The 20,437-nt window shown below is 43.3% G+C and overlaps 1 protein-coding gene across 3 annotated transcripts in view; it reads left to right on the forward strand.

Moving 5' to 3' along the window:
* tbc1d22a (TBC1 domain family, member 22a) overlaps window positions 1-20,437 on the forward strand; it is a 490,669-nt gene that overhangs the window by 251,721 nt on the left and 218,511 nt on the right. For all 3 annotated transcript variants that reach the window (XM_060903060.1, XM_060903062.1, XM_060903061.1), the window contains one exon: window positions 7,640-7,746. In XM_060903060.1, coding sequence (XP_060759043.1) covers window positions 7,640-7,746 — 107 coding nt within the window. The remainder of the gene's footprint in view (window positions 1-7,639; window positions 7,747-20,437) is intronic.

The raw sequence follows: 20,437 nt of genomic DNA on the forward strand, positions 1-20,437 counted from the left end.
GAGGTTTAAAAAGCTTTCCATGTACATCTTATCGATAGTGCCACTGCATCAATATGATGTCGTTATAACAAAGTTTTTGCAGATTACATATATGGCTCGACTATAGTGGTGTTTTCTGTCTCGCCCCAACAAGCCTTCACTGTCAGACTACTGAAACTACTGACAGCTCTTAAATAAAGAGTATTATTCTATCCACATTCACTGGATATGAGCAGTCGCGCACTCTGATTGGCGACTCTACGACTAGGATATCAGCTCATATACCGTGAGTAGAGAAAAACCAAACGGTGGAGCGTGTTGCTGAACCAACCGAGGATGAAATAAAAACTACTCAAAAACAAAACCCCCAGAAAAATACAAAAATAAATAAAGGCAACAAAATATGGTATGGAAGTATTTGATGGTAAGAACATATCTTTTAAAAAAATTTCAGCAATTATGATAGCATCTCATCTAATCTCATCTCATTATCTGTAGCCGCTTTATCCTTCTACAGGGTCGCAGGCAAGCTGGAGCCTATCCCAGCTGACTACGGGCGAAAGGTGGGGTACACCCTGGACAAGTCGCCAGGTCATCACAGGGCTGACACATAGACACAGACAACCATTCACACTCACATTCACACCTACGCTCAATTTAGAGTCACCAGTTAACCTAACCTGCATGTCTTTGGACTGTGGGGGAAACCGGAGCACCCGGAGGAAACCCACGTGGACACGGGGAGAACATGCAAACTCCGCACAGAAAGGCCCTCGCCGGCCACGGGGCTCGAACCCGGACCTTCTTGCTGTGAGGCGACAGCGCTAACCACTACATCACTGTGCCGCCCCTTATTATGATGGCATTTTTCACAAATTGCAACGGTCATTTCACCGGTTTGTTTGCATTCTATGCGGAAATTATGAACACTACAGTGTTAAACTTAAATAATACGGACATTGAAGTTCATAGTTTTACATGTAGTTCTTTACCAGTGCATTTATTTATGTCGCTAATCATTAAACTACGTATTAAAGTGTGTGTTTCTCAGGAAAAGATCAGCGTTTGTTGATAAAGAGGAGGGCGAGCATCATGCAGCTCCTAATTTGAGTGCATTTCAGGGAGAAACGGGCTGAAAAAGCATGAAAAACATGACCGTACACTGCATCATTGACAACAGGATATGGATACAGATTTGGGTTCAGCTTATCGAGCACTTGTAATGTTTAAAATGTGCTGCGTGACCGATTTATTACAGGTCGTTAAACGGGGTCGGCAGTGCATTATGCGCTGAATAAACGCAAACTGGAGCTCGAAACCATTCAGGCACTCTTTTGTTTCACCTAATCAGACCTGTGTTACTGTTTTATAAGGAACATGATTGTAATATAAAGGAAAGCTCTTTGTTTCATTGCTGGTGGTTGGTCGGGGTCATACAGTAGGTCAGTGCTGTGTGGGGAAACGAGAACAGGTGAATATTCGGAGCTGCTCAGACAGGCTGTAGCTATACCACGAGCTGATGACTAGTGCAGCCGTTCTTCAGCTTCTTTACAGTATGAAGTTTCTCTGTGGGCAGCCGGTATCTCCTGTGTCGAACCTTTTCCATTGTGATTACAGAGCCTGTCTCCGATTCGAAGGAAGGAAAACTCCACCAATTCATAGTTTCTGTTTCGGTCCTGATTGCGCTGTAGTCTGGACGGGGTTTGGGTTTGTCGTCCCACTTCCGTTTGCAATCTATTTAGTATTTTGGAAGAGCATGGTGGAAATTGACCCGATTCTGTCCTGCTTTCAGTGCTTGCCTTTTTTCTTTGTATATTCCTACAGAACATTGCATGCAGGCTTTCTGAATACTTATTCCATCTGGTGTAGTCCTGAATACTGAGTAGACCCCAAACTTCACATCTAGACAGAACAGCAGAACTAATAACCCTACCGGAAATTTTGCACCGTTTCTAGTTTCTGCATGATTTCTTTTTCTGATCGTGCATTCACTGCTACATCAACGTTTCTGGAGGTGCTGATGTGCAGTCTAAGACAATCATCGGGAAAGAAATGGTCTTGAGTGATATTACCGAGAATGAAAAGGGTTTTGTTCCTGGGAAGAGGGAGTTTGCTTTTTGGTTTTGGCCATATTGACTGTCGGGGTGGAGTTCTGAGGTCGAGGTTGAGATCAGTGCTGGTCAGGTGCTGCTGTAATCACTGGTCATCTGTATGGAGCAGAAGTTTTAGTTCTGTCTCATTCGCATGAGTTCAGAGGGTTCAGATTGTTCTGTAACTCATGGACATAAACGTTGGACTCGAGGTTAGAGGTCTGCACGGGACAGAATTTTCAATCCCGCTCCCGCATTGTGCAGTCCCGCCCCCGCAAAGAATTATGATTTTCAGTCCCGCTCCCGCCCGCGCCTGCCATATTTTGTCCCGCTCCCGCCCGCAAATCCCTCATGACGCAGACGTTCACGTTATTTCTCACGAAAGTTCTTGTCATTGGCTTGGGGAATTAAACATGCTGAGCTTAGCTGAGCTCTCCACTGACCGATCCTTCACCTAGTGCACGTAGCGAGGGTGCGCGTTGCCCGGCGGCATGCGCAGCTGAGGCTTTACAGAGATACCCATTGTGAGCTTCACTAGAGGAGCTCTGCTCTTCTGCCATGATCGGAGATCTCAAACACGGATGAGCGGAAAGGAATCGGAAACGTACGCGAGATTAGACCACATCCGCAAATTTAGGCATCTTAAAATGTTTTTATTAATGCCAAATAAAATATCCAGCACAAATTATATACGATAGACATAAATTAATAATTTATACATTTTATTTTAAACACGTTTTTAGTTAGCGGGACTGCAGCTTATCACCTCTCCCACCCGCTCCCGCATTGTGCACTCCCCCTCCCGCCCGCGCCCGCAATAAGCTTTCAAAATTTGTCCCGCGCCGCACTGCTTTGCGTCGGGTCCCGCGGGAGTGCAGGACTCTACTCGAGGTCTAATCTAGCTTTAGATGAAAAAGTTTTCCGGACGCACGGACAACCGGAAAACATAATGCCTCCTGCACCTTACGGTGGCGGAGGCATAAAAAAAATTAACATGACTTGTTTCTAATTTGGCAGTGGCATGAAAACCTCAAACCTGTTGCTCCTACAAAACGTTGCTCCTTTCCCCCTCCCTGAACCCAACCCAACCCCCATCCTTCCAGGTTTGAGGTTTTCATGCCACTGCCAAATTAGAAACAAGTCATGTTAATTTTTTTTATGCCTCCGCCACCGTAAGGTGCAGGAGGCATTATGTTTTCAGGTTGTCCGGTTGTCCGTCTGTGCGTCCCGAAACCTTGTGAACACGATATCTCAAAGGCTAATGAAAGGAATTTCACCAAACGTTCACCGTTTGTGCATTTGGGGACAAAGATAAACTGATTAGATTTTGAGATCAAAAGGTCTAAGGTCAAGGTCGCTGTGAGGTCAAATGTCTGTCTGAAAACCTTGTGAACACAGTATCTCCAAGGCAGATACAAGTAATTTCACCAGGTCACGATTACTGTGAGGTCAAATGTCCGTCCCCAAATCACAACTTAATAAGGCGTGTAGTCTACTGGGCGGAGGCATCCCCATCGTCGCTGTTGGCGTTGAGTTCTATCTAGTTTATGGTTTATTTTTGGATAAAATGGACTTGGGTGCTGATCAGTATACCTGGATGCAGCGTACCAGAGATACCAGAGTATTATCTCCAGTCTGTGTGGGAAACAATACAGTATTATTGCTCTCGTCTGTAACGCTGATCTTTAGACTGATGATTTTTTTTAATGAATTATTGTAAGAACTAGAATGAATTCGGAAATAATAAACATGAATAATAAACCCCCTCCTCCCATATATAGAGGATATGACACAGTTGCATGAAGATATGAAGTTTATCTTTGAGTGGTGAATGTATATATTTCACGAGTAAACGAAGCGAACGAGTGAAAATATTTTCAACATGAGAAGATCAACTTCATATCTTTGTGCAACTGTGTAATGTTCTTTATATTATATGGACACATCCACACAAAAGAAGTTAATCAAAAGAGTTTCAAGTTTGATCCGGTTCACCATTTTGATAACGTGCGTCTCGTCAGCGGGAAAACTCTGCGAGTGATGTCGTCGGAGTGAAGTATGTCACTCAGATCCACAATGTATTTCGTATGAAAAATGCGAGTTTTTCAACACGAGAAGATCAACTTCATATCTTCAAGCCAACGTGTGATTTTCTTTTTATTATATAGACACAGTCACAGACAAAAAGTACCCACGTTTCTCAAAACAATTCATCAATTTGGAATTGGATAATATGGATATTGGAAAATATGCCACGTTTGTAGTTCTTGATGACCCGGATGTAGCTTGTATGAAAAATACAAGTGGCGTATTTCCCAGCAAAACACTTGTGTCCATATAGTGTGTGTGTGTGTGTGTGTATATATATATTAGTGCTGTCAAACGATTAAAATATTTAATCGCGATTAATGTCGCGACTGTCATAGTTAACTCGCGATTAATCACAATTTAATCGCATATTTTTGTCACATGAAAAACCATTGTAATTCTCTTATCAGCATAAAAAAGTGAATGGGCTTGCTTTGTACCAATGTTTTTTTTTTTTTTTTTTTTATTGAAGAGCATAACGCGTCTTGTCACAGCCACTGACATCCATAACTTCCATATTAGATGAGAAAACCAAGGGATGAAAAATAAAGTGCAGATCACTGTGAAAATAAAGTTTTATTTTACTCTTCATTAGTTTCTTTCGAAGAGAAGTATTTGCCATAAAAGAAGAAAAAAACAGATAACAAAAATAAAACATTCATCATGCGTTCAAAAACGTTCATCATAGTGTGGCACTGTATTCTCTAATTCTCACTGCGTATAACTCTACACCTACCCGGTGGAGATGAGCTGGGAAACTGAAGACTGAAGGAACAGTATTGAAAAGTATTTTTCCAGTCTCGCCTGTGAAAGGTAATCCCATGTGATCTCGTTTGGACAGTAAACCTGTTGGTACAGTTAAACGCAGCGCGCGACAAGCCTCAACAGGAACTACGGGTGACTCGCAGGGCCAAATTAGAATTTGCGTTAACGGCACTATTTTTTTTAATCGCGTTAAATTGAGATCGCGTTAACGCGTTATCGCGTTAACGTGTTATCGCGTTAACTTTGACAGCACTAATATATATATATATATATATAGACACATACATACACACACACACACACACACACACACACACACACATTTTTTATATATATATATAAAATACACGCGCGCACATATATATTAGTGCTGTCAAGCGATTAAAATATTTAATCGCGATTAATGTCGCGACTATCATAGTTAACTCGCGATTAATCGCAGTTTAATCGCACATTTTTGTCACATGAAAAACCATTGTAATTCTCTTATCAGCATAAAAAAGTGAATGGGCTTGCTCACCGTTCGAACTACGGGGGTACTCGGGGGATCCGAGATCCCCTGAAACAGACATGAGATCCCTTGAAACATGATTTGGGAAATGTTGGGGGGGTCTCTAAAATATTGGCAAAATGATGTTTATTGACATAGCAATCGTGTGTAACGGGAAGCATTTGCATATCCGAAGTGAGCGCGCGATGGAGAGCCGCGCTCTGAGACAAGCGCAAGCACCCCCCCCAAGGGAAAAAAAAGGGACCCCCCGAAAATATTGGCATAGTTCGAACACTGGTTGTACCAGTGTTTTTTTTTTTTTTTTATTGCAGAGCATAACACGTCTTGTCACAGCCACTGCAAAGTGGGGCTGGAGCTGCCGATGGGAAAACGAAACTTAGCACCGTGGCTCTTCGGGGGAGGGCAGAGGACTCTGGCTGTGCGGGGCGTGGCATCATGTCACAGAGCGTTAATCTCGCGATAAAAAAATTATCGCCGTTAAAATTGAGTCAAGTTAACGTGTTAATAACGCAACATTTTTGACAGCACTAATATATATATATATATATATATATATATATATATATATATATATACGCATACAGTACCAGTCACAAGTTTGTACACTCCTACTCATTGATAGGATTTTCTGTATTGTGACTGTTTTGTACATTGTTTAACAATACTGAAGACATCAAAACTATGAAAGAACACAAGGAACATCTGAAAATTACGTAGTAAACAAAAAGCCTTTAAAAAAAGTTTCATAGTTTAGATTCTTCAAAGTCTCCAGCGTTTACCTTGATGATGCTTTGCACACTGTTGGCATTATCTTACCCAGCTTCATGAGGGAGTCACCTGGAACGCTTTTCAATTAACAGGTGCCTCGTCAAAAGTTAATGAGTGCACAAGTTTCTTGCCTTCTTAATGCGTCTAAGCTCAAACAAGAAATAATAAATACAGTAAATAGCCCTATTCCACAACTGTAGTAATCCATATTATGTCAAGAACTGCTCAACTAAGTAAAGAGAAATGACATCCATCTTTACTTTAAGACACTAATACCCCTTTTCCACCAAATCAGTTCCAGGGCTGGTGCTGGTTCACAACTTGTTCAACTTGCGAACCAGCTGAGAACCAGTTTGCTTTTCCATAGCTCGGGGTGCTAAGGGGAGCCACGTCATTACGTCACTGTATACGTCAGTTACGTCGCTGCGTTTGCGTAAACCTTGGCGCAAACATCGAAGCAACAACACGAAGAAGAAACAGCAGCAACAACAACAATAATGGATGACTGCTGCTTTACTGCATCCATGATATCTCGTCGCTTATTTAAAAATGGCGCCCTCTCGCGGTCTTGTTATTATTGTTGGTCTTAACAACTCCGCCCCCCGCTTACGTAAGCAGTTCTTTCCTCTGGCCCAGCAAAGAGCTGGTGCTACCCTGGAACCGATTTTTCTGGCCCCAGAGCCAGTTCTTTGTCAGTGGAAACAGAAAACCCGGTTCCAAACTGAGCACTGGCCCCGAACCAGCCCTGGAACTGCTTTGGTGGAAAAGGGCTAAAAGTGTCTTTTAATGAATAAAAATAAAGAAAAAAACTATTGAATTAGCCCGTGTGTCCAAACTTTGGACTGCTGCTCTCCATATTTCACACCGACAAGCCAGCTGTGCGATAATGACTCCACTTGAAGTAATATCGGTCCCACGATTACTAATCATCCACTTTAGAGACAAACCACGTTTATTACACTTGATCATTTTATTATATTAAACCGAAAGCACGAGTTCTCTTCCAACTGTACGCCTGCGTTCCTTCACTTTCGAAAATAACTGCTCCCTACTCCCAGTGCATCTTTTCAATCCTAGATAAATGGATGGCTCGACAGATCGTGAGATCTCAGCACATGAATGCCGATTTCATGTTTTGAAGTCTCGAATAATTAACCTTCTTACCTGATTAGAACTAAACTCACCAAATATGTAATTTAGGTTTATTTCATCATCCCAGCCAATAAAATTGTGCCTCTGATTAAATGATGAGTATTTGCGCGTCTCATTCCTGACTCGTGTCGTGTATATGATGTAAATGTTTAGTGTAATGATACCTTTGGCCATGTTATCTCGTCTGATTTGATCTCTTTGTCTCTCTTCTCATTTCCCCTCATCCTTTCTCTCGCTGTCTGCTGTTCTCACTTCCTCCTCCGTCTTTTTTTTTTTTTGTCTGTAGAGGAAGAGGTGGAAAATTTCGATGTTTCCAGCTTGCAGGAAGAGGTGCTGCGGAACATCGAGGCTGACAGCTTCTGGTGCATGAGCAAGCTGCTGGATGGCATTCAGGTAAATTGATTCCCTGTTCACCAGATCCTGGGCTTGCTTACACTCACTGTGTGTGTGAACGCTCAGGCAGAGGGTTGCACTGCTGGGAGAGAAAACAGCCTGTGCGTTGTGTGTGTGTTACCTGGTTACAGTAGCAGCACTGCACGAATCCCAGGCGTGAAGGTGTTCAGTCTCATTCTCTCCTTATTTCTCGGGCCTCTGTCCAGGAACGAGACCGATGATGAATATTCTCACGCTGCACCATGGGCAGAAGCAACCTGCTTTACCCCAAAGGCCCGGCGGTGCACGAATCACCATGGGAACATCGTCCACCCTTTCCCACTTCATCGTTCTCTCTCTGTCTCTGTGTTTGTAATTGATTTAAAGCCGGGAGAACGTCAATGCTGCTTAGCTTGGCATGATGCAGCGTGTTAAGCCCTGTGTACACTCCAGCGGCGTGGCTAGTTGCTGCAGGCAAGACGCTGGAGCATCGTCGTATTTTCCGCACCGTTACCCAGATGTCAGTGGGAAAGTCCCACGCGGCTGACTTTGAGTGTTTTTGTGTGGTTGTTTTTCCCTGTTGATGAAAGACGCCTGTAATTACGCCTGCGCGTTTGAAGTGCTGCGAGAGAGAAATGGACTCTCTCAAACACACTGCTCTGGCTCAATCTCTGCCACACACACATACACACACGTGTGCGCACACATAGAGTGCTGATGATAGTCCCGTCCACAGTTGGAGGTCATTTATATTCGGTGAATCACCTCTCTTTCCTGGCAGTAGATTAAAATGCACTTGGAGCCCCAGAAGCTTTTGTGCTGTTTTGTCACTAATTACTGCGGTAATTTGTGTATACAAAGCGGATTCTCATAGGCGCTAATGACTTTCTCCACACATTGTTTTCCTCACACCTTCACATATGCACTGCTAATAGCATGCAGCATTTGCTCACAAGTTGTTAGCGTCACCCGTTCCCCTGTTCGTCTCTGTACGTGCGCGCGCGTGAAAGATTCAACACCTGTAATCACGAGCGTTTTTCAAGGTTCAGCAGCAGAGCCACGTTTTCACGATAAGCCGGTCATATTCTGGTTCTTTTTCTGACACCGAGGTGCACTTACACTGCTTTCATGGCAATTTGAAACGGTTTACAAGAAGTGCGTAAGAATTCCAACTCTTCTTGTTCCTTGTGAAATCGAATGTTGTTTGACAAACGTTTCAAAGATTCAGTTTACCGAAATTTTCGCGCTGTGATGAGTCACAAATGTGATTTGATACAGCAGTGTCTCAACACCTGATTTATTATTTATTTATTTTATTAAAGGATCCCGGGGCTGGCACGGTGGTGTAGTGGTTAGCGCTGTCGCCTCACAGCAAGAAGGTCCGGGTTCGAGCCCCGTGGCCGGCGAGGGCCTTTCTGTGCGGAGTTTGCATGTTCTCCCCGTGTCCGCGTGGGTTTCCTCTGGGTGCTCCGGTTTCCCCTACAGTTCAAAGACATGCAGGTTAGGTTAATTGGTGGCTCTAAATTGACCGTAGGTGTGAATGTGAGTGTGAATGGTTGTCTGTGTCTATGGTGGGGTTTACATTAGACCGTATCAGCGGATCATCAGATTAACGTTTTTAAAACGATTCGCGTGCACACAACAACACCAATACACGGATACGCTCGGCTCCGCAGGCATCCTGCGCTCCAAATCACTCCGCCCTGAACAGCGAGTGCCCTCTGGAGGGTGCGCACTCCGGCCCTGCGCAGCTCACAGAGCGCGAAGTGCACAAGCTGTGATTCGGGACTGAGCCGCTGTGTGTGTGATCCCAGCGCATATCACTTACCACTTGCAAGTGGAAGGATGGCAAGCCTAAAGACAATCATAACTACACAATGGGCAGTATTTGCATCAGTATTTGCAGTATTTTCATACTTTTATACTCTTTAATGAAAGGTGATACAAGGCGGAAGTCCGCGCCGTTTTTCAGCAGTTGCGTCACATGACCAACGCCAGCGAATCAGGAAGGTGGATGTCACAGTGACGTTGTCCAATGACGACGCCAGCTAGAGCTCAGCACAGCGTATCCGCGTATTCTCAATGTTTACACAGCACCGGACCAGACACGATCTGGATTGAATACGTGGACCCTGGCGGATTCCTGTTTCCCGGCGTTTCCAGGCGGTTTAATGTAAACGGACAGTGCATCCGTGAAGAAAACGAGACAGATACGGTCTAATGTAAACTTGGCCTATGTGTCAGCCCTGTGATGACCTGGCGACTTGTCCAGGGTGTACCCCGCCTTTCACCCGTAGTCAGCTGGGATAGGCTCCAGCTTGCCTGCGACCCTGTAGAACAGGATAAAGCGGCTAGAGATAATGAGAATGAATGATTAAAGGATCCCCATTAGCTTGTGCCATAGCAGTTCGCTAGTCTTCCTGGGGTCCCCAGTTCAAAACATATCACATCATTTCAACAGTTAAAAACATACAAATATACGTGCATTACAAAATGCTAAGTTCAAAGTTCAAAAATTCTAATATAGCAAAATGCATGAAATACTAAAAAAATTCAGGAACAATTGTAGCAAACAGTTATAAAATACAGTGCCGCCACCTCAATTTTTCAAAAAGTAAAATGCAGTGCTGCCACCTGTACATTGCTAAAGTACTCCTTTGCACACCTAATAAACAATATAAAAATACAAACTATACAGCTTAAGCCGACACCTAGATTAACCATTCAGAAGATACACTTTTAGTCTCTTTTTAAAGGATCTTTTACATTTATCTTGACGAATATCAAGTGGCAATTCATTCCATGTCTTAATTCCTCTCTAAAGCACAGTTCTTTTCAGTGAATTAGTTATTGGATTTGGTTGTACAATATCACCCTTGCCCGCTTTCCTGGTGTCATGTTTGTGAACTGTATTACAAAACACTACTTGATGTATCCTAAACTCAGGTCCATGCGTTTTCATTGTTTCACTAAGAAATGTCACTGTACTTAGGGTCAGCCTCTTCTCAACGCTGAGCCATGACAGCGTAGTCTGCATCTTATGGATGCTAGTTCTAGATCAGGGGTGGGCAATTATTTTTTCCATGGGGCCACATGAGAAACAGAACATTTTGTGGAGGGCCGGACCAAAAGGCTGAACTAAACTCTGCATAATATTAATTGTATTTCTTTATATAAAGCAGTAAATAACATTGTTTTTACAAGCTGCTAAGACTGGTAAGAGTATGGGGAAAAAACGAGGTTGCCTTACGAAAAATGTCATTTATTCAATCAAATTTCCCAAAACAATGGTTAACAAAATGTGACGTTTGTACCATTTTATACAAAAAGTCACATTCACCCCAAAACACAATAAAGACATCACAATATTGTCTTTCTACTCCAAATATCAAGCAAGATACATCATATTATAATCATGATGCCCACATTTGTTGTCTAATCACCTCATTTGGTGTTTTTTATTTGTTCAGTGAGAGAAATCTAGTCTCTGTTGGTCTTTAACGAGTGCATCAGAGTCAGGCTGAATGTCTGAGGTGGAGATGCGAAGCACAGCTGACAGATGATCATCAGTGAGAGAGGATCTATACCTGGATTTGTTAAACTTCATCACTGAAAATGTTTGTTCACATATGTAGGTAGAGCCAATACTTAGCAGTCCATGTTTTGTTGAAAGCCCTGCATTCGGCATCTACCTTTCTTCTGTTTGCGGACATTTTGGGGGCTAAAGTCTTCTTGTGACCTGCTCGCAACAACGTCGATTCGGTGTAGGTATCAGATCTACAGATAGGCTCGGGCTCCGGCGCCTGCTGGTGACGTCACACTATGTGATTGGATGGACCGTTTGAAAGATGACGTACAAGTTTGTGGTTGGTCTGGACAAATTACGGAAGTAGTAAAAAAAAAAAAAAAAAAAGTCATGTTCATGTCGCGCGCCTTACGTTTTTGTTGAACACAACTTCAGAATAAAAGCAATGCACATTCAGTCCATGCATGAGGTAAAATTAGAAAAATACGTTTATTTTGTAATTTCCAATTAACCTTACGCGAGCCGGTCAGAATGAACCAACGGGCCGGATGCGGCCCGCGGGCCGTAAAATGCCCAGGTCTGTTCTAGATTAACTAGCTGATTTAATCTCGATGATTTAATATGATGACAGCCTCGTTTTTGTTCGATCCCACCGGATTCTTAGCAGCATGAACCAAAACAAACACTGTGCATTTGAATGGGGGGTAAAAAAAAAAAAACGAGAAAGAAAGTCAGCACACATTTGTTCAACAGATTTACATTTAAAAACAACCAGCAGCTTCCTTTAGCGGCCGGGCAGAGCCTGAGACTTTGCCATGTGTGTTGTTTCTTGTTTTCCCACCGACCAGCACAAAATGTGACCGTTGCGTTCGCGTTGGAGATCGATTCTCGTATTTGGCCGTTTCTGCCCTTTGCTTTGTTTCCGCCTTTTTTTTTTTGTTTGTTTCCGAGAAATTAAGTGCTCATCAGGCTTTGGCGTAAACTTCTAGCTTCAGTAGGATGCTAGTATGTTAGACATTCGCCTCACAGCATGGTTCGGAGAAGCTGATATTGTTATAAGTGGGTTATATCCAACGTCACATCCACCTCATTAGATATATGCAAGACATGAAGTGGTGGTCGGGTAAGCTCACTGTTCACAAAGCGTTACTGTCGCTGTGGCGCCTTGCTAGTTGATAAAATGCCCGACGCTTGCGTTGTTTTGCGCTCCTCGAATCCAGGTTCCCCGTGAAGTGATAAAGGGTGGAAGAGCAAATGACTTTACCAAAAGGTGGCTCTTGAACCTCAAAGGGAGCCGAGTCGAAGAATGCTCGAGTGTGCAGTGATCACTTCAGGAAAGGTTTGTAAATTCCGCTGACTTATTTCGTTTGGTTTCAAAAATCACTTTTCTCGCCATTTTCCGTTATTTCGTGATGTTTTGAAGTTCAGGAGACACTTCAGTCCTCAGATGTGTTTTTGGTTACTGTGAGATCATAGTCACCATCTACCATCCAAACTAGCAGCCGGTTTTAACCGGTTTTAAGGCCGAGGCCTTTGACAGCTATAGACCAAAGTCATATAAATAAAAATTTACGGTGAAAGTAAGAAATCCTGTTACCGACTTGCTCAACTAAGACTGATTTGACTTCATTGATTGTGGGTTGACTCTCATTAAAACAGGATGGGTGTTATAACTTATGCAACATACATGTACATGCATGCATTTTCACTGATAAAACGTAAAAGGCTAATTAAATAATCAGATGAACTGAGACAATCACATTCTGAAGCAAATTAAATAATCTTAAACACACAATACAAGTTATATGTATTAATCTAAATGCAGGTAAACAACATTTTTTTTTTTTTTTATCCAAATAAGAGTCGGAGCTTACCCGTCTGTGTTTTCACTTCTTGAAGGCCGATCTTGTGGCCGATTGTTTTGAAACAATCTGACTTTCAGTTGTTCGTTCAGTTCTCCGTTCATTCGCTACTTCCACGTAAGGGCGAGATGGCAGCGATATCCAGTTTAGAAATAAGACGGCTGCTCCACTCATTCTCTATTTTGTCCATACAGAGTACTCCGCCGTTACTGCTCGGCTCAGGCAATTACTAAAACCCGGGACGGAACGTGACGTCACCGGTTTTAGCAACAACCAGTGGTCACTGCCCGAGTGATATGTCATGTCCCGTTCCGTCCCGGGTTTTACCAACAACCCTCGGCTCACTCCGGGAAAACTGGTGCAACTAAACTCACTTTCCTTTTTAAAAATAAGTAAATAAATAAAATACTTATAGCTTTATTTAATTGTTGATATTGCACCCTCTTTCAATATGGGCTTATAGCCAACGCTCCTCAACAGATCAGAGGTTTCGTACGAGTCTTCAGTAAAATGTGCAGAGCAGAGGAAAGACCACTTCATAGATGCCCAATGTGCCTGTGAACTTCTCGCAAAACGCATCCAAATCTTTGCAGTTTGAACATTCTTGGGCCATGAATCCATCGTAAATCCACCTTCTGTCGTGTTACTGCACCGGCCAGCAACACATCTACATGGCATGGCGATAAATTAGCTCAAAATGGAGGATCAGAGTTGCAGTCAGCTCTGTGCTTTAGTATAGCGGAAATGGCGATGAGACCGATAGACTTCCTGCTATGATGTTACGGACGTCAAGGTCATTCACTCAGACCGCTACCATATAAATCACTTTAATCATAACAGTAAATTTAATATGGTAATTTTTAACTCTTAAAACTAGTCCTGCGCCATTCTTGAGGTCTCAAGGCGTTTATAAACGAAAGTGAGGCCATGGTTCTGCCTATATGCTTTAACGGGACGAAACTACTTCCCTGGCCATGCAGTTATAGTGAGCGATGATAACTTCTCCGTCCTGTTTCACCAGTCCCCAGGTCTTTCAAGGGGTTTCTGTGGATCTTTGTGAATGATTTATCCAGAAGAGAATAGCAGGGAGGATTGGGAATCGAGCAGCTGTAGTTTGTGTTAACACCCGCAACTAAAATTTGTAGCATTCTAGCAAATATTGCAAAGACGCCAAGTCAAGTTTATTTGTATAGCGCTTTTAACGAAAGACATTGTCGCAAAGCAGCTTTACAGAATTTAAATGACTTTCAACATGAGCTAATTTGATCCCGAATCTATCCCCAATGAGCAAGCTTGTGGCGACAGTGCCAAGGAAAAACTCCCTCAGACGACACGAGGAAGAAACCTCGAGAGGAACCAGACTCAAAAGGGAACCCATCCTCATTTGGGTGATAACAGACAACGTGATAACAGTTTTAACATGGTCGGTTTCGTTGGTGTGTTAAACTCTTCATTGTTGGAAACTTGAGTGCAGAACTGTTTGACAACTACAGTCCTAAAGTTAGCAAGTCAACTGTAGTCCTCAGCCATAAAAGCATTACTGTAAGACGCATACAAAGGAGCCCAAAAAGAGCCCAAAAATGCTCCTTACCTGGGCATAAACGAGACAGGATTTATCTTGTAGTGTCCTGATTCCCGGATCTTTAACCCAGCCACACATAAACAGTTGTACGCCTCCATGATCTTCCAGGTTTTCATCTGTTTGTCCGTATAGAATGAATTCTGCAGCACCAAGTAGTTTGAGATGTCGGGGAACTTGACGGATGGATCATTTTGCAACCCGTAGAAAAAAAAAATCCTTCTTTACTAGCGTGTAAGGATCTATTCCATCACAAAGAGCAACTTTCTGAACCGTGCATTGGCCTTTAAACTGCAAAAATAGTCGGAGACGGTTTCACTCACTCTACATAACAGCAGACATTGGTTCACCTGACCACCACTTCATTCCCCGGAAATAAACTCGCAGGCAAAAGTCACGTGACTGAACACAACCTATCCAGTCTGTCGGCTGAATTGTTTGAGACCCAGACATAGTGATCCGAGAGCTTTGTCTCAAACAATATAACACAATATTCTGTACTGTTACACTGCGACTAAATCATCATCATTCAGCATGTTTTACTTTTCACTTCATTTTTGTTCTTTGGTTTCCCACATTGTTGTTGTTGTTGGCTCTCCTCCTTCGATCTGGAAAGATCATGGTGGTCTGCGCCAGGGGTCATCCATTAGTTGTCGAGTTGCAGCGCCTAGTATGACTGTATAGGCCGATGCGTGAGCCGCACGGTGTGCTACAGTTGCTGCAGGTGAAGTTGCTTGGTCGGGTGTCTGTTGATTACGTCTGCAGTCTCCGCTGTCGTCGGAGCCTCCTCTCCCCCCACCGGGACTCTGTCCTTTCCTCAGCTTCCCCAACGACGGCCTTGGTGGTGGACCGCCAGCTGGCGCGGTCTGAGGCCGCCGTCTCCAGGTCTGCGGGGTTGAAGCCGCCTGCTCTCAGGTCGCGCTTGCACACGTCCTTGTAGCGTAGTGCAGGTTGTCCTGTGGGTCTGGAGCCTGTGGCCAGCTCACCATACAGCACGTCCTTTGGGATGTGGCCGTCGTCCATGCGGCTGACGTGGCCTAGCCAGCGCAGGCGTCTCTGGGTCAGCATGGCAAACATGCTGGGCATCCCTGCCTTGGCCAGGACATCGGTGCTGGTGACACGGTCCTGCCAGGTGATGCCCAGAAGTCTTCTGAGACAGCGCATGTGGAAGGTGTTCAGTCTGCGTTCTTGGCGGGAGTAGAGGGTCCATGCTTCACTTCCGTAGAGGCGAGTGCTCAGCACACAGGCCTGATACACTCTCATTTTGGTGTTGGTCGTGAGCATGGTGTTGTCCCAGACTCTCTTCACAAGACAGGCCATTGCTGTTCCTGCTTTGCCGATCAGCACGCTCAGCTCGGTGTTTTCACATTACAGTTCAGGTATTAAGGGGAAAAAGCCTTGTTGTTCTTTCACGCCCCAGTTTATTTGTTCAACTTGGTCTTCATCTGAGTGTGTGATTTGTGTCGTGTGTATGTTATTCATATAACTTGCCGGATATTGATGGGCTGAGCTGATCAGGAACAGGTTTTTTCACCTCTTAAGCCCTGCTTGCAGCTGGTATTAACTCCCGTCTCGAGTGATCGCGTCACAAGCGATCAGCCGAATCGGATTCACACTTGGCCTTTTCATGCGTCTCGAATGCGTTTTTACTGACCACTTGTAATCGCATTTTGTGGCGAGAGACGTTTGGCAGATTTGCTAAAAGCAACACGCCACTCCCCCAAGGAGCCCCAGCATGACTAGCGTGAGACTGAAGCTCAGAGGAATAAGAGTATATAAGAAGTCGGCAAACAGCATTTCCTCATTAAACTAGAGAAAGATGCTCAGGTTGGTCACTGAAGGCCTTTTATGTGCTATCATATGCAGGCTGGATGGCATTTTGTGCAGCTTTTGGTCAGCAAAACACATTTCACGTACTTCATCGATCACACAAATAGAAAGGAGCACTTATCTGGAGAGAGAAATGGAAAAAAAAAACAAGTTACAGACACAGTTTTAGTTACTGTGTAGGAGGAAATGATGATGATGATGATACTTTATTAATCCCAGAGGGAAATTCAAGGTATCCAGTAACAATTCCGCATTGCACAAGATGAATACAAAAACTAAATAGCATTATACATGGAGGTCGTATTAAAAACTAAAATACAAAATACCAAAGAAATAAAACATTACCAATAAGAGCAAGTAATAGAATATACAGCTCAGCGTGGGAGGTGGTGAGGTAGTGCAGTTGGCGGTAACCAGTCACAGTGCTAATAAGAGTGTAAGGAGCAGTGAAAATACTTGGACAGTTACATACATGTGCAGTGTGTTTAGTGGTATATGGTAGATAAAAAGCATAGTATAGTACATAATAGGCATAGTTAAAGTATATATCAGTACATATAGTATATGTAATAGTGTGATAGTGTACAATATATAATAAGTTAATATGTATATGTTATTTACCAGCTGGGAGGTCCGTATCATGAAATACCGTGACCGAGGTCTTGAAAGTACTGAGCGAGGCCCTCTGGGCCGAGGTCAGTATTCAAGGCCGAGGTCATGGTATTTCACCATTCGGACCGACCTTAAGCTGGTAAATAATATGTTTATGTTTTTCTTTACCAAATTCTAACAGAAAACGAGAGCGCCTGAAAGGGAAAACCGAGCCGAGCCACTATTTTGAATCCTCATTCACGGCTGTAATGCAAATGGCTTCCTCCTTGGTATGCAAGTGCACTTCCATGGCAGGAAAAAAACTACATTTTACCGCCTATGTAGTCCCCCATTTAGACAAAATCGAGTCATTCAGGATTCAGCCATGTTTTTGCTCGGCGTTAGCAAGTTAGAGGTTTTTAGCTTTCTCCTGAAATGTTTTATTTTTTCTTCCTCAGGGTAGCAAAACTCACTTTTGCTGTGAACACTGTCATTATCGCTATCCATGCTGTAAAATTAATGCTATTTTGAATCCTCAATCATGGCTGTAATGCAAATGGCTTCTTCCTCGGTATACAAGTGCACTTCCATGGCAGGAAAAAAAAACTATATTTTGCTGCCCATGTAGCCCCCTATTTATACAAAATCGAGTCATTCAGGATTCAGACATGTTTTTGCTCGGCGTTAGCAACAGTTACAGATTTTTAGCTTTCTCCTGAAATGTTTTCTTTTTTCTTCCTCAGGGTAGTAAAACTCGCTTTCGCTGTGAAGACTGTCGTCATCGCTATCCATGATGTAAAATTAATGCTATTCTCCTGAGAAATGCTGGCAAAAATGTTTAAGATTTTTGATAATCTTATAAATAAATCTTAGAAAAAAAGATAAATGTTGACAAAAAAATGCTACCATGTTTGTTGTTGTTGTGAACGAGCGAGTCGCCAGAGGTCCGTAACTGAGGTCCGTATCATAGGATATGGACCCACTCGCCAGCCAATCAGTGCGCAGGATTTGATGGAAACCGCACCGCGAAAAAAATAAATATTAAGTTAGTGTGTATATATAGCAGTATGTATAATATATATAAGTAAGTAGGTACATTATAACAGTATATAATAATAAAGTATATAATACGGTAAAGTACAACATACCGGCTAATCCACAAATATCTGTATATACCCATCTATGCATATATTGTACATCTATGTAAGCAGCAGAAAAGTGCAATAGACATGAAGTGAGCAGTGTAACTTGTCCTGAGTACAGCAGAGTCTTATTTTTGCTGAGCCAGGAGGAGTTGAACAGTCTAATGGCTTGAGAGACAAAAGACTTCCTGAATCTGTCCGTAGTGCAGGGCAGGGACAACAGTCTGCCTCTGAACGAGCTCTTCTGCCTGACGCTGGCACTGTGCAGAGGGTGGTGAACATTGTCCATGATTGAGAGCAGTTTGCTCAGGGCCCTTCGCTCTGCCACTGATGTAAGGGACTCCAGCTCAGTTCCCAGCACAGAGCCAGCTTTCCTCACCAGCCTGTCGAGCTGTCCAGCGTCTCTTCTTAATGCTGCCTCCCCAACACACTACAGCACAGAAGAGGACACTGGCTACCAACACAGACTGGTAGAACATCAGCAGCAGTTTTTGGCGGATCCTGAAGGACCCGAGCCTCCTCAGGAAGTAGAGTCTGCTCTGACCCTTCCTGTGGTGCTTACAGCGTTCGCACATACGGTTCTCTTACATATAGCTCTCGCGCATACAGCTTTCTCACACAGAGCTCTCTCGCACATATACAGCTCTCACATATACACAGCTTTCTCACACATACAGCTCTCTCATACATATATCTCTCACACATATACAGCTTTCTCACACATACAACTCTCACATGGCTCTCGCACATGCACAGCTTTCATACACATACAGCTCTTGCGTACGTACATCTCTCACATGGCTCTCGCACATCTACAGCTCTCACATACATACATCTCTCACATGGTTCTCGCGCATATCCAGCTCTCACATATCCAGCTCCCGCACATACAGCTTTCTCACACATACAACTCTTTCAGTGATACAGCTCTCACATACATGCATCTCTCACACATGCAGCTCTTTCAGTTATACAGGTCTCACATACATAGATCTCTCACATGGCTTTTGCACATTATACAGCTTTCTCACACATACAGCTCTCGCACATGTACAGCTCTCACATTGTGGTTCCTGCACATACAGCTTTCTCACACATACAACTCTTTCAGTTATACAGCTCTCACATGTACAGCTTTCTCACATGTACAGGTCTTTCAGTTTTTCAGCTCTCGCACATAGTCTTTCAGTTATACAGCTCTCACATGTACAGCTTTCTCACACACACAGCTCTTTCAGTTATACAGCTCTCACATGCATACATTTCTCACACAGTGCTCTCACATATATAACTCTCACACACAGTTTTCACAGACATACAACTCTTTCAGTGATACAGCTCTCACATACATGCATCTCTCACACATGCAGCTCTTTCAGTTATACAGGTCTCACATACATAGATCTCTCACATGGCTTTTGCACATTATACAGCTTTCTCACACATAGAGCTGTCACATGTACAGCTCCCACACATGCACAACTTTCTCACACATACAGCTCTCGCACATGTACAGCTCTCACATTATGTGGTTCCTGCACATACAGCTTTCTCACACATACAACTCTTTCAGTTATACAGCTCTCACATGTACAGCTTTCTCACATGTACAGGTCTTTCAGTTTTTCAGCTCTCGCACATAGTCTTTCAGTTATACAGCTCTCACATGTACAGCTTTCTCACACACACAGCTCTTTCAGTTATACAGCTCTCACATGCATACATTTCTCACACAGTGCTCTCACATATATAACTCTCACACACAGTTTTCACAGACATACAACTCTTTCAGTGATACAGCTCTCACATACATGCATCTCTCACACATGCAGCTCTTTCAGTTATACAGGTCTCACATACATAGATCTCTCACATGGCTTTTGCACATTATACAGCTTTCTCACACATACAGCTCTCACATGTACAGCTCCCGCACATGCACAACTTTCTCACACATACAGCTCTCGCACATGTACAGCTCTCACATTATGTGGTTCCTGCACATACAGCTTTCTCACACATACAACTCTTTCAGTTATACAGCTCTCACATGTACAGCTTTCTCACATGTACAGGTCTTTCAGTTTTTCAGCTCTCGCACATAGTCTTTCAGTTATACAGCTCTCACATGTACAGCTTTCTCACACACACAGCTCTTTCAGTTATACAGCTCTCACATGCA

Source organism: Neoarius graeffei, chromosome 21 (genome assembly GCF_027579695.1).
Source record: "Neoarius graeffei isolate fNeoGra1 chromosome 21, fNeoGra1.pri, whole genome shotgun sequence".
Lineage (NCBI taxonomy): Eukaryota > Metazoa > Chordata > Actinopteri > Siluriformes > Ariidae > Neoarius > Neoarius graeffei.